Source organism: Mesocricetus auratus, unplaced genomic scaffold (assembly GCF_017639785.1).
Source record: "Mesocricetus auratus isolate SY011 unplaced genomic scaffold, BCM_Maur_2.0 Super-Scaffold_100027, whole genome shotgun sequence".
Classification (NCBI taxonomy): domain Eukaryota; kingdom Metazoa; phylum Chordata; class Mammalia; order Rodentia; family Cricetidae; genus Mesocricetus; species Mesocricetus auratus.
Window position 1 is genome coordinate 11,738,161 of NW_024429208.1, and position 15,201 is coordinate 11,753,361.

Here is a 15,201-nt window from a genome sequence, read left to right on the forward strand (position 1 = left end):
TGTGATTGGTTATTCCTCCACAGAGCAATACATGTCTCTACATATCTCAAGTGCAAAGAAATCTAGTTTGTATTCTAATCTAAAAGTTTAATTAAAATAATATAAAAGTCTTTAGAAATATCACACAGTCATGTCTTGAGTTTTTGAAAAGTCACTCAATGTCCCTTTCTGACGTAAGAGAATCTTAGAGATGAGACAGTTACCATGTCTTCAAGTAGAGACAAATTAACAGAACTATTATTTAAAAATGTAGTCAAGATTAAGAGTAGAAGAAACAAAGAAGGACCAGAGAGTTTGACAAGAATGAGAAAGATAATCATAAAGACAAAGAGCAGAAGAGAACATTTAGTAGGAAGAGGCATATGGAGCAAGGGGGACATGGGAGTTGTCAGTCTCAGCTGACAAAAGGAACCTGAACTGTGTGATTAAAATTTAAGGATGTCAAAAGCAGTGCTATCCATTTAGCCGAATGTGATACTTATGTTTGTCAATTAAAATTTTGTAAAATTAAAACCAGGTGTTGTGGTACAGGCCTGTCATCCCAGGGCTTGTTTGGTAGAAACAGAAAGATGAAGAGTTCATGGCAGATTTTAGGGGATCAGGACAGTCCTGGGACCAGATGCCTCCTCGGAACTCAGCTATGTTCACCCCTTCCACCTGTCGCTTGCTTTCATTGCTATTTTAAATATTAGCCTATTGGCTACAGAGATGTCACAACCATTCGTGATATAAGAAATGATGTCAAGCTCCCTCGCTCTGCCTCTCCCTCCCTAAGTTCCTAGAGGACTCTGGGTTGACTCACATGGATGTTCTGTCCAGACTCCATGTAAAATCTCTCTGGCCAATGGGATAAATTGCCTTCATTTTGCCCAGCTGCACTGTTTTCCACTCATACCACAAGTTCAATACCACAAGACCAGAAGTCAGCCAGATGGGACCTAGGGAAATTGAAGCCCCACCAGCCACTGACTGAAGTATGCATGGGCCAATGACCCCCAAGCATGCATGGGTTAATAGCCTGCCATCACAATGGAAGGGAATCCTAAGATGCTACTCTGGGCTGATTTCAGAAATGGCTTTATATATATATATATATATATATATATATATATATATATATATTTGTGTGTGTATGTGGACATGTGGGGTGTGTGTGTGTGTATGTTTTGTGTGTATGTGTGATGCATGTGTATGGTGTGCAAGTGCTCCTACCGACATGTGGTATATATGTGTGTGTGTGTGTGTGTGTGTGTGTGTTGTGTGTATGTGTGATGCATGTGTATGGTGTGCAAGTGCTCCTACCTCTGTGTATATATGGAATGCATGAGCACATGGAGGTCAGATGTCAAAATATGGTATTTCCTCCACACCTTATTGTTAGCAGTCTTTCATTGACTTGGAGCTCTCTTACTGGCTAGATTTCCTTTATATGGGTGCTCAGACACTGAGCTGAGTTTCTCACACTTGTGAGGACACATCTCCTTCCTTAGTCCTACTCTCATGATTTTATATTCACTTAGTGATGCCATTATTTTTCCCAGTTACAAACTATATCAAACAGCTTTCAATTTATATTAACACAAAAGACCACCCTGGTGATTTAGCAAGCACCAAGTGAACAATTCATTGATTTTCATGTACAGAACAGCTACATTGAAGAACAGCAATTAAACGAAACACACCTTTAAAAATATTTCTGGTACAGGATTAAACTACAGTGCTAAGATTCACTATGCCAATTTTGTGTATTCTCTGCTTTGGGGTTTGTGTAGCTATTATTTTGTACTACTTCCTATAAACATTCAGAGATGAAGAAGATATCAATAAACAATAGCAAAGAAATTTATGGAACTTACATCTTCTATGTCTTTGTCCAGAGCTACAATTCTCAGAGGAGTGGTTAGGTTTAGGCTGTCAGAAATGGTGGCTCCCACTGGGGCAGATTCCAGGATGTACCCTTGATAGCTGGGCATTGTGAAATATGGGCTCTGATTGTTTTCATCCAGTATTTCGATGTGTAGACTAGCAAAGGCAGGAAGCGGGTGACCATTGTCCTGCTCAGCCTGAAAATTAAAGAAAAGATAGTTATGATGTCCTCTGGAGTGATGCTTTTCATGCCTAGGGTCCTTGCAGTGAGACAAACTGCTCTAACAAATGATGAGGAAGAGAAGTGGAGAACCTATATTGCTTAATTGCCTTTTTCAAATTCAGCATTCATTTCAGAAAAATGACTACAGTGAACTATCACTGTGCTATAAATGAAAAGAGTTGAGTGTGTTGATACACAGAAAGAAAGAAGGCAATTGCGATTGAGCTGCTGAAAATTCAAGGATACATTAAAAAGAGATTTATCAGGCAAATAAAAATCTTTACTTCTTTTTTTTTTAATCTTTTTTTTTTACAACTTCTTATTCCACACTGCCTGGTGTCCTATGTATGTGTGCATGCCCAAAGTTATATATTAAAATCCTAACTCAAAAGGGAGCAAGGGGTGGGACTTTGGGGATGAATACCTTGACAAATGTACAGCCTCTATCAGTGAGATTATTGTCCTTAAAACAGGCCACAAGTGGCCCTGGGGAGGTTGGCCTGTCATCTCAGCACTGCTTGAAAGACTCATGAGGATAAGAGTTCCAGGACATCCTGGGCTACACAAGAAGAACCATCTCATAAAGCAAAGACACATGCAAAGGCCCTAGAAGAACCTCTGCTGCCATGTGAGAATGGGTCAGACGTGACCAATATGAGAGGAGGCCCCCTTGCTGAAATGAACCTGCCAGAGCCTTGCTCTCAGACTCCAGAGGCCAAACATATAAGAGATTCACGTCATTGGCAAGCCACTGGCACTATACATTTTGTCATGGCACCAGCCCCAGTAATTGTTTTGCATAAATTAATACATGAAAGCCGCATTTATCATTTTGAAAAGGACCCGAGCCGGGCGTTGGTGGCGCACGCCTTTAATCCCAGCACTTGGGAGGCAGAGGCAGGCGGATCTCTGTGAGTTCGAGGCCGGCTTGGTCTACAGAGTGAGTTCCAGGACAGCTTCCAAAGCTACAGAGAAACCCTGCCTCGAAAAAAAAGAAAAAGAAAAAAAAAAAAAAGAAAAGGACCCGAAAGTTCCACCATAATTTTTTAGTAATTAAATGATTTTAAGGTTATTTACTGGAAATGCATCACTCACACATACTTGAATAAAACTGTACTAATGTATGTGCTTATGTTTTCATTTATTCTGTTTTTCTGAGCTATTTCTGCTCCACATCTGAAGGTTATGGAGTGGAAAGGGAAGAAAGGAATGCCCCCTGTGCCCCCAGGTCAGCAGAATCCGTCCTGGCAATCACTGAGGTCACATGTGGCAATTCAAAACCTAGGCTTCTAAAACCTTTCCCTCTGTTCTTCTTATTTAACATTTCCATCAAATAAGATGATGAACAATAAGCCCCAATGGCATTAGGCAGAACTGATGACTTTGTACCAAGAAAATTCTTAGGATCTGTTACTACATTTGACCACTACTTGTATTTAAGTTATTATAAATGTCATAATTACTAATTTTAAATCATGCTAATTAGTAAATGGACAGCAAAATGTCATATACTACATTGTTAAACTTCTTTGTATATTTTAACTTATTTTGTTTTGTCATAATTTGAGGTTAGTTTCTCTTTTGTACAATTATTATTATTTTTTTGTTTTTGGTTTTTTGAGACAGGGTTTCTCTGTGTAGTCTTGGAGCCTATCCTCTCTGTATCCCAGGCTGACCTCGAATTCACAGAGATGCGCCTGCCTCTGCCTCCAGAGTGCTGGGATTAAAGGCGTGTGCCACCATTGCTCGGCTCGTGATTTTATGCCTTTACATTATCACTTAGCAGTAGAATGCCAAACTGGTCCTTGGCATAGTGTTCTGAGCTCCACTCTTTGAAGAAGGTGACCCCGGAATCAACCTGTGGCTTCTTTCCACAGATGTGGGTGGTGCTGACATCATAAGTTCAGAGGTCACTGTGCTTTCAGTGACTGGGATTAATTGTGCTAAGCCATGAAAGTTCTAGGAACTTCTAGGATGTAGGTCAGGTCTTACAGAGACAGCCGAGAAGAAATGGAGATGCAGTGCACAACCAGCAAATGCAGCCCATCACTATAGGAACCAATGGTTCAAACACAGGGCTCCCATCCACTGCCATGGTGTACTAAAGGCAGAGATGCTCTGTGCCAGGCCTGTGGGTTTGGAGCAGTTCATACACACAGGCCATTCTGGACAGGATTTCTTTCTCTATGCTCTACTCCTTTTATTCTGATAGTTACTAAGTACTGTCGGGAGATACTGACAATGGTATGGAGATTTGCAAATTGTACACTTTATTTCCCTCATCCAACAAACACATACATATTTTTATGCGAGAGGGAAATGAGGGAGACAGTACAACAGTATAATAATTCAAGGGGCTTGTATTCCATATTCAGATTATGTCATTAGTTTTTACTACCAGCTGTGAAGCCGGGAAAACATGTATTTTTTTTTTTTGCTTCACGAAAACAAACTGATTCAGTGAGATGAAAACTGAAAATGCAAATTAAATTCTTCAGAACAACTTAATTCCCACTTTTCCCATAGCTTTGAAAAGTATTGTATGAAATTTTTACTAGTTGTTATACAGATATTTGATTTGTTGTAATAATGACTAATGCTTTTGGATTGCTATTACACCTCTTGTTCTTTTGTAAGTACAGCAGACCCATGTCTAGTGATCTGTGTTCAAGGCCACGTTTTTTTATTCTTATGCCATTTGCCTCTCTAGATATAAAACCACATACTTCTGCATTGGGAAAAGGCTAAAGAGTGTCAGTTCATGTTCAGTGTTACTTGGTGTTTAAGACACAGGCAGGTTGGGCTGAGATGTCTCCAGATGCATGAGAAACTACACAAGGAAGTGTACTGCTAGCTTCCTAAATTTACAGAACAATAATGAGAGGAAAATGAATGGGAGAAATTGGCACAGGAAATCTTAAGAGGGAAAACACTTCCTATTCAGTTCGGGTTAAAATGTAGCATTGCAAAGCAATGGTATTACACATTGTTCTTTAGTGGGCCCAAGTGTTCTTAGGACTGATTTATGCTATTGCTATTCCAACGCAATCAAAATGGATGAGATGATTTTTAAGAAAGAAAGGCAAGTGAAAACTGCAGCATTTAAAGCCATTTACTCTTATAAAATAATGTCATTAACATCGACAAGTGTGTGCTTAGAAATAGAAAAGTGTATTAAAGCCAGATTTGAGGGCTGGTGAGATGACTCACATGAGGAACAGTGGTGATTCCCAGAACCCACATCAAAGTCTGGCACAGTAGAGTGTGTCTCTAATCTCAGCACGGGGAAAGCAGAAACAGGAGAGTAACCAGAGCTCGCTGCCCTGCTAGCATTGCCAAATCAGGAGGCTCCAAGTTCAGTGAGAGACTCTGGTTCAACATGCATGATGAGGATTGAGGAAGGCACTAAATTTGGACATCTTGTAAGGAGAGATGGCTTACAGCAAGACTATGCTTCCATGGTCAAAGATCATAACAATATTAGCAACTGTTTAACAATTTTATTAAGTATAGCCTATTTCTTCAATAGGTATAAAATTAACCTGCATTCAAGGCTATAGTTCATCATTTGGTAGGCTAAAAATTAATGTTACATTAAGAAGTTTGGAAGTAAAGCTACTAGAAATCTTCAGAAGCTCACCAAAATATATATCAGATAGCACAAAGAAAATACACAGAATTGTGTTGCGTACAATAAAATTGATTTGTCTACAGGGTCATAAATCCAAAGAACTTGTTTCCCATAGGAATAAACATATTTCCACTTGACAAAGAAAGATATCTTTATCACATAGAATATAGGAAGCACACTCTCAGAAGGCCTTATATTATGACAGCATGATAAAAATCAACAGACTTTCCAGCTAGGAATTATTTTTAATATAATGAAGTATATTTTCATTTTTGTTCCAAGTTGCTCATATGTTTGTAACTTATTACAGTGGAAAAAGAAATCTTCAAAGCCCTTATGCACTTCTCAATAATAAAATCATTTCCTTTTGTTTAGACTTTAAAATACAAACTGATGCAAGTGTGCCAGCTATTTTCAGCAATTTGAAGAAGATAGATGCAGTACTCCTGGGAAAACCATAGTTCTAGAAAGGGTACTATCCAACTTGAGGTAGTTCTGCATGACAGGGGAGCTCTGAGAGTGGCCTGTTCCCATTTCTAAAGTAGCCTCAACTTTGAAACAACACTGGCTAAGCGTCTTTTCTGAACTGGTTAATAAGCATCCCACTTTGCATTATATGAAAGTCGATGACCAACAACATAAAACTGCCAATGCAAAAATAGACTAGAAGGTGTATAGCACAGGGTACTATTTCTCTTCTCTGTTCTTGAGGAAAACAGAAGTTCTATGCGACCCAGGCTTTCTACTTTTCGTTTTTAATATTTCTAGGTAGAATCTAAAAGTCACAGGATAAATAAAAACCTGCTTGGGCGCAGTATAGTCGGTGATTGGGAAGTTCATAAGAAAGTGGAGTATGGAGGTTGGGGTGATTCATGGGTGGAGCGTAGTGTGAGAGCTGAGGCTGTTCGTGTGAATGGGAGCAGGGGTAGTTTGTGTGAGACCTGGAGTGGGCGTTAGGATTGTGTGTGGGAGGAGAACAGTGGGGGACTAGGGCGGTCCGTATAGTGGAGGAACACGAGACTGGGGTAGTTTACGTGAAGGAGTCGAGTGAGGGCTGGGATGGTTCAAGCAGGGGAGTGAGGCAGGGGCTTGTCTAAGTCATTTCGGGTATAGAGTATGGTCTTCCGTGGTTCCTGTGGGGAATGGAGTATGGGATGGTGAAGTTCTTGTAGGGAGTAGAGTGGAGCCTGGAATGCTTCATGTAGGACATGGAATGGGTGCTGAGAAAGTTCCTGTGGGCATGGAGAAGGGGACTGAGGAGGTTAATGTGGGGCATCGAGTAGGGGTGTAGGTGGGGTGTGGAGTGGGAGCTGGGTGGGTCATATGAACTGGGCCAAGCAGAGGACTTACAACAACCAAAACGCTGCTTTCACATGAACACCCCAGGGGACTTGGACTTGCTGCTCTGTCCCCGAAGTGACCTGTACATGTAGAGGGGACTTGCTAAAATTCAATGTCCTTGAAGGGGATGAATAAATTTTCTCTTTCTGCAAGTAGTGGCAGGTCAACCTTTGAGAAAGGCAAGTGACCAAGCAAACTCTTGCCTCTGCATGTATTTTCACCTTGCAATTGGATACCACTGCATTTGTCTACCATTTATCTCTGCGTTCAGTTTCCCTTCTGGGTGAACAGTGGTGTGAGACAGAGATGCCATACATCCACTCCTCATACTTATACACAGAACCAGAAAGGAGTATATTCATTTGTCTTATTAGTTAGACATCATTACATATCACCGGGACAATATAAAAGAACACAAAACAATTGTCATAGATGCAAATTCCATATTGTATGTAGTAGTGTACTGAAGAAGAGCATTCAAAATAAGATGGATATTTACCACTCTGTTAAAGGGGCCAATAGAATTCAGAAAGTGGGTTTTTTTTAATAACCGAAGGAAGGATTTTAATGTATTGTGAATGACAGCTCAGGTCTAAAATATCTATGGGAAATAGAGAAAGGCACTTATTTCATCTTAGAGACTTTGATGAAGCAAGGTGATGGATTCAATTCTTTACTAATTAGACAGTATGAACTATGGTAGATTAATAACTTGAATGTCTATGCTTCCCAGAGTCAATGTGGTCCAAACCTCTAAGAGAAGGTATCAGGAGGTGGGACCCTGTGACCTATTAGGTTATAAGGTTTGAATACTCATAGATGGGATTTGCATCCTTCAAAAAAGCACCTTGGGTACAGGAAATATGGCTCAGTGGTACAGGGAGTTTATTGTGCTTCCAGAGGACCTGTATTTGGTTCTCAGTACCACACTGTGAAGCTCTTAATTACAAGCAGCTCCAACTTCAGGGATCTGATAGCCTCTTCTGGCATCCATGGATACCTATACATACATGTCATGCATGTAGATAAATAACCATTAAAATAACTGACCCCCAAGTAGCTCTATTCCTCTCTTCTCACCATGTGAAGATAAAAGGAGATGTTGCAAATCGCTAATGAGAAAGTGACCTCAGCAGAGCTCACCCCATGTCACTCAGACTGCAGCCTCTACAGAATGAGGAAGAGTGTGCTTGTGATCATTGGTTTGTGGAAGTTGGGGATAGACAGTGGACTAGAGCAACTCACTGGAACGTACTTTGCATGTATTTGTGGTTCAAGGGGAGTGCAGAAGAATAAGAGCACTAGCCAGTCTTGCAGCACAACTGTGATGCCAGCACTTGGGAGGGAGAAGTAGATGGATCAAAATTTTGGACAGATCTCCTGGCTACGTGATTCAAGTACACCCTGGCTAATAGAAATCTCTTGATAACTGGAAAAAGAAAGAAGGGAATGAAGAACAAGATGGGATGGAGGAGACAGGAAGGGCAAGGGAGGGACAGAATAGGTCCATGATTATAGCTAAATTATTTCCAGTCTCTGAAGGAATAGGATGCCTACTCTGTGGCACGTGACTTGCCTGTAGCTGGGGAAAGGCAAACATGGGCAATATTTTGTTTGTTTTGTTCTAACCTTTTGTTACAGAAGGTTCCTGTTTACTGTTCCCAAAAGGAAAGCTTCATGCTGATCTTATCTCTCTCTTTTCATCTCTCTCTAATATATACTGACAATATTATACATTACAGACATCTTAAAGGAGCTAATGAATTCTTTATTCATTTCCATGGAGATTCATCTTTGTATATTGAGAAACTATGATAGATGGCAGGTGACAGGCTGCCTTCTGTGACCTTGACATCTGCAATCCTTCAAAACTGTGTAAAAAAATCACATGAGGCTGGGCGGGAAGGGGTGAGGGTAGAGAGGCTGGAAAGCAACAGCAGAGGGGCATGTCTGCAGTGACTTAAAAGACATTCAGTTGACATGTGACAAGTTGGATGGGGAGCCCAGGAAAGCAGCTACAGTTAGAGAGAGAGAGAGAGAGAGAGAGAGAGAGAGAGAGAGAGAGAGAGAGAGAGAGAGAGAGAGAGAGAGAATACACCTTTGTGAGAGATGCAAATAGAAGATCAGAGCATAAGAGGCAGAGTAGTGGACAGAGGAAATCAGGGTAGATTATATAAGGGAAACGAGCAGAGAAAACTTGTGAGAAGTTAAGAATGCCTGGCTTAGATGACTAGTAATAAAATACTAATTCATAGCAGAGTTAAGAGAAGGTTTAGCTGTTCAAGAGAATCTTATCGTTTTTTGTATCATTAATCCAACATAATTATGTAAACTGGGAGTAGTTTCCCAGGTGACAATTAGAAATACTATTGTGGACATCACAAGGAAAATGTATTTGAGACTGTTCTGTGCCTTTGTACATGTCTGTCTGATAGCTGTCAGGCACCTTGATCAGTACTCAGAGAGGTTACTGAGACCTAAAAACTAACAAACACTACACTATATATATGAAAAATACTGAATCTAGAGATGAATCATTAGTGGTACACAGATGTCCAGGAGTTAAAGTGGCTGTGGGCTTAAAAATAACCACTTCTCATGTAAAACTCTCATAGTGCTCAAGGTAAACATTTGACTGGGACTGGTGGCATGTGGGAACTAACATATCATTAATTTAAATTTCTGTCTCATCACCTATTTCAAATACTCACAGTTTCTTCAGAAGGAATATGGCTGCTAGTGACAGTCATTAAAAGCTCAAACAACGTATCAACATACATTGACTTTTACTAAGGTAATGCTAAGCAGGGAGCACAATATGAATTACATTTTAGCAGGGATGGAGAGATGTCTCAATGGCCATGAACAGAGGATGAGGACCTGAGCTCGATTGCCAGTACTGGCATCAGGTGGCTTATCCCCACCTGTAACTCCTGCTGCATGGGAATCAGACATTTCTGGCCTCATGAGGCACCTGGACTCACATGTACACACACACCCTCCACACATATACATACTTTAAAATTGTAAAAGTGCAACTTAAAAACACTTAAAAGGAAAATATTACCATCCAGTATCTGTAAAGATGAAGAGATTAAAGAGATCCATTTACCATGGAGGAATCTCATCATAGCATAGGCAAACAGGCTGTAAGGAGGTTTCTTCCATACGCACACACAGTTGTTCTATATTGTGACTTAGACCTCTGGCCTGAAAAAGGGAAGGACACCAGAGTAGCATGATGGATTTAGGCCTCTGTGATTCTCTCCACCTGGGACTCAGATCCTACAAGGTGGTTGCTAATGCTTAGGATAGCAATATATTACATGACACTGTAGTATGCCTGTGGTTCAGGAGAAAAGCAAATAGGATGTGGTTGCCGGACACATGAGCAAGCTACTGAGTGGCAGCAGGAAGCCACTCACCATAATGCTGTGTTAGCGGTTTCACTGTGGCCTTGCTTAATCAGAGTTTAATAACAGCTTTTAATCAAAAGGATCTAGATGAAATGAATTATTCTTAGAGGAACCAGGGGACAATGAATTATTAACAATTTATTCATTTGATCTGTTTTAATAATTAAAGGTGTTGCTTTGTATTAGATGTCTAGTATATAAATACATGTTTAAACATGTTACAATAGTGAAAGTGAGTTTTCTGAGATTTGTATAAGGCACTCAGCACATGCAATAAAATAACTTATCTGACATCTGAAATATGTTTTTGTATTTCTGCCTCACAGGAAATCTGTGGTTGCTTTTGGGAGGATCATATGGAAGGATCAGATATTTCATAATCCAAACTGGGATGTTGTTAACTGTGCATGTATGTTATGGACAACTATTCAGGGTCCACGGTCTATAGGTGGCGTTATTCTGTCACAAAGCAGGTGACTGATTCCTTTTCTCAGTATCCTCAGATGAGAGCAACTAACCAAAGGCTGGGGATGTGTTTTTTTTAAGGGAGTAACCCTTTGTTTTCCAGGCCGGTGTGCTTGGGTTGTTTACTAGGCTCATGTTTTTAATTATCCAACTTCGTCTTGCACGTTTCACCTTTATATTTTTATTTGTCAGCAGGCAGAATAAATCACTGGCAGAAATAGCAAGAAATAAAGATGAGAAATCTCTGGTTCGTGACACAAACCAGCTGTTAGTGTGCCATGTGGCTTTTAAAGGCAGACTTCTTCCTTGGTCCAGAGAGAGACACTCATATTTTATTTGAGGCAGCTTCCAAAACAGAAATTTGGATCACATCCAACAACAACACCGAAAAACTTTCGTAGCTAATGAAAAAACCAAATACTAATGTGGGAAAAGGTATAGATAATGAAATATTTACTCTTGAAGAGAATTGCGGGGTTATGGCATTTCAATGAATTGCAGGATATTCAGCAATTTCTCAGTATGTGTTGCATTGTTATTCTCTCAGCTGATACTTTCTCTCATGGTCCTATCATGACACATTTCGGTCCTGGCAATTTGGATCTTGTGATGTCTGCCAAAACATTCATTAGTAGTATAAAGTGCTATTAAAATATAAACAATTATTTGTTCACATTTCTAATTGATTTTCTTTTCTGTGATTGATGAGCTGTTAACACTATGTGAGTTAGCAAAGGAAACTGATTTCATGTTCAAAATGAAGCAGTTTGGAAACAATACTTAGACAAGGATAGGCATCAGGGGACTCAGGCAGATGGACATAGGCATTAGATGTATATTGCTTGACTTCTATGGGGTTCCCAAGAAAATGACAAGTCAGTGCAAGCTGAGAACCTCATGTATGACCAGTTTGTATATTCAGGGGACAGTCAAGGGGGACTATATCCATCCAGAAGTTGCTTTCCCTCTTTTTTTGTTTGTTTTTCTGTTGACTGCTTGTAGTGAGCTACATTATGCTTCTAAGCCTTTCTGTTAAAAAGACATTTTTTACTTTCATTTATTGGTCAAATTCTCTTGACTCAGCAACTTTAAGCTTGGGGTAATCTTTGTAAAATCTTTGAAACTTCCGATAATTGAAATACTCTCTTTTGGTTGGTTGTTAGTCTTGTTTTATCTGCTCTCTGCCAGCAGATTAAATCTGGAGTGAACTTCTACACTACTAATTCTCCAAAGACAAAACATGACTAAATAAACACCTGATTAGTTATGCATATTATAATGTGATGTAAGAAGCTATCACATGAAATGACAGACTATGGACACCCCCATGAAGGGCCTCACCCTCCCTGGGGAAATGAGGGGATATTGGAGGGGTTGGTGGGAGGGCACAGGAGGAGGGGAGGGATAGAGAGAGGGACCTGGAATTGACATGTGAAGCAACCTTGTTTCTAATTTAAATTTAAATTTAAAAATAGAAAAATAAAATATAAAAAAGAAGCTATCACATACTATGAACTAAAATGAAATGTATTTTGCATAATAGTATTTGATGTTGGACTTATCTGCAGTTAATCCAGATAAACATACCTAAGCAACTACATAGTGTGTGCAGTGAAAAGGACCTACACGTGCATGAAATAAAACCAAATCGAGTGTCACCTCTTCCCAGTAGTAGTCATGTGTCTCATAACTATGGATACTGTGACACTGACACTGAACTTGATATTCCACATACAGTGGTGCAAATAAGACACAAACCAAGTGGTGGCAACCAGCCAAGAAAGAAGCATACAAATCAACATTCCCAGAGCACCTACTCAGCAAGCCCTTTCTCTTCATTTCCTTTTTATTTCAATTCTTCATTTAATTAGGTAATTTATTTATGTGGTTCTGGGGATTGAAACCAGGGCCTCATGCCTGCCTGGCAAATGTCTACCACAGAGCTAATGCCACAGCACTAATACTTTTAATTATTTTAATAAAGCTGTGGGCACACACGTGTGTGTGTGTGTGCGTGTGTGTGTGTGTGTGTGTGTGTAATATCATGCAATATGTATTATATTTTTTCAGGGTTGATGGCTTTCCTGTCTGTTACTCACAGTTCTCTCCATTGAGTATTCATTTCCACTCTTCCTTTAGTGTCAAACTGAAATGTTAAATCTCAATTTTCTGGTGAAGGCCATCAGGATGAACTAGTTTCAGCAGTACTTCCTCTGTGGATTCCTTATGACATAATCTATATTATTATTGATTAATAATTATTTAATTTTCCATTTAAAAATGATACTATCTTAATGTCAAATAGATCACCATAGCATTAAATTTTCTTCCAGTTCTAGATTTATCTTCCAACATTGAGAAAATTGTAAGGTAGACATTTAAAAAATGTCAGGGTGAGAGTACTTTCAATCTATGCTAGAAAAAGCAGCAACACAAATAATATATTAAAGTAAATGAAGCACATTCTAATGTTGCCATTGTTTATTGTTCATGTCCAAAAGATATTTTCTAAAAAAGTTAAAAGATAAAATGCAATTTGGTATTTAAACTATTTCCCTCTGATCAATGCATTCATGACATAAATATATTAAATCTTACTATACACATGAGAAAAAGTCCAATGTTTATAGACAAAAAATAGTTATAGTTGTAGGGAAAAGGGACCAGCCAACGAAACACACCCTGAGCAGAGCCAAAGAAATACACTTTGGCCCTGCAACCAGAACTAAAGAAATGTACCCTGACTTTGAAATCAGTGCCAAAAGAACATACTTTGTCCCTGGAATCAGAGTCAGTGAAAGAAATGCACTCTGGCCCTAAAGTTGGAGCCAAAAGACTAAAAAGGACCAGAGAAAGAAACACACTTTGGCCCTGAAACCAGGGCCAAATTTGACCCTAAGCCTGTGCAGAAAACTAACCAATCCTCGAATAGAGCTCTAGCCAATCTGAGCTCAGCACTAAAATCTGATCAATCCCCACCCTGGAAGCCCTATATAAACCCTGTGTCTGTTCATCTTGTGGCTGTGCGTGTTACCTGGCTGCCCTCTCCTGGATTCTTCCCTCCCAATAAACCCCTTGGATGAGCTTTGGGTAAAGATCTTCTTTTGCAGCAGCGGCAGAGCAGAGGTGACCCTGGGCAGAGCAGAGTGATCAGGGCTGTAACACTTGCTGGGGAAACCTTCCTTTGGCAGAGCGGAGTTGTTACACTCTGCTCTCCCAGAGCAGAGCTGAACTGTAGCAACTTCACCAGAGAGACCTCCTGCAGAGCAAAACTGCTACACTGGGTAAACATCCGGAGCTGGAAGACCCTATACCACTGTATCAGAGCCAATACACTGGGGAAGCCTTTCCCTGATGCAAGGCTGTAAGCTGCTAAGCTTACTACAACCCGAGCTGTGTAACACTAAGTATCCTGTGACTCCCGAGTGCCAGAATACCCATCCTATCCCAAATGCCAGAAATGCTAATAATAGTGGTTCACATTCATTCTCATTTTTTAAAATGAGGTCTACAGTAGCCTCCTCCATATGTTCCTTTGGTTAGCCCTTCATAACTACAAGGAAATAAGGTTTTAGTTTAATTTACCTTAATAACCAAATCGAATTTCTGGTGGAAGTCTCTGTTGACTGGCTCCAGAAGAGTGAGCTGGGCCGTTCTGGGATGCATATGGAAGAAGTGGGGATAATCCTCAGGGGTACCTGGGAGACAAGAGACAGCATTCAGAGCTGAGAACAAACAGCAAAGCACCAGTCTGATTCATCTCTTTTCCTTCAGTAACCGAGCAACGCAGTTACAATTTCATTAGTAAATTAAGTTTCTAAATTATCCAGTCTAGGGAGAGCAGATGCAAATGTGATATATAATTAATTAGCTTATGAGTTAGAGAAAGGGAAGATATTTGTTTGGATGGTTTTCTGAAAAATTTTAAGAGAGCTCTTTAATTAATTTGGAAACTCATCATATGAAAATAGACATTAAGGGGAGGAAAACCAAATTTTGGATTATAAAATTATATTTTAATGGCACATAAATCTTAATTATATCCTACATGGTTTTTCAATATATCTTATAATAAATAAAGACTAGCCATTTAAAGCAAATATCAAGATGCCTAGGAACTATTTTAAACATGTTCTCCTGCAGTAGGGGCATTTTTTTGTTGTTGTTGTTAATGTTGCTTGTTTTTTTTTTAAAGATAAGTGTTCTGATAATTATGCCAACCATTGAAAATTTAAATGGATTTGTTTTTTAAGGTGCAT

The 15,201-nt window shown here is 39.6% G+C and overlaps 1 protein-coding gene across 12 annotated transcripts in view; it reads right to left on the reverse strand.

The window, feature by feature from the left end:
* The window catches only part of Pcdh15 (protocadherin related 15), a 1,295,283-nt gene that overhangs the window by 265,920 nt on the left and 1,014,162 nt on the right, over positions 1 to 15,201 (reverse strand). For all 12 annotated transcript variants that reach the window (XR_005871270.1, XM_040732073.1, XM_040732072.1 and 9 more), the window contains 2 exons: positions 14,528 to 14,640; positions 1,857 to 2,063 (listed from right to left, as the gene is read on the reverse strand). Coding sequence is in view for 11 of the 12 variants with exons in the window: in XM_040732073.1 (XP_040588007.1) it covers positions 1,857 to 2,063; positions 14,528 to 14,640 (320 nt within the window). In the remaining variant the exon portion in view is untranslated. The remainder of the gene's footprint in view (positions 1 to 1,856; positions 2,064 to 14,527; positions 14,641 to 15,201) is intronic.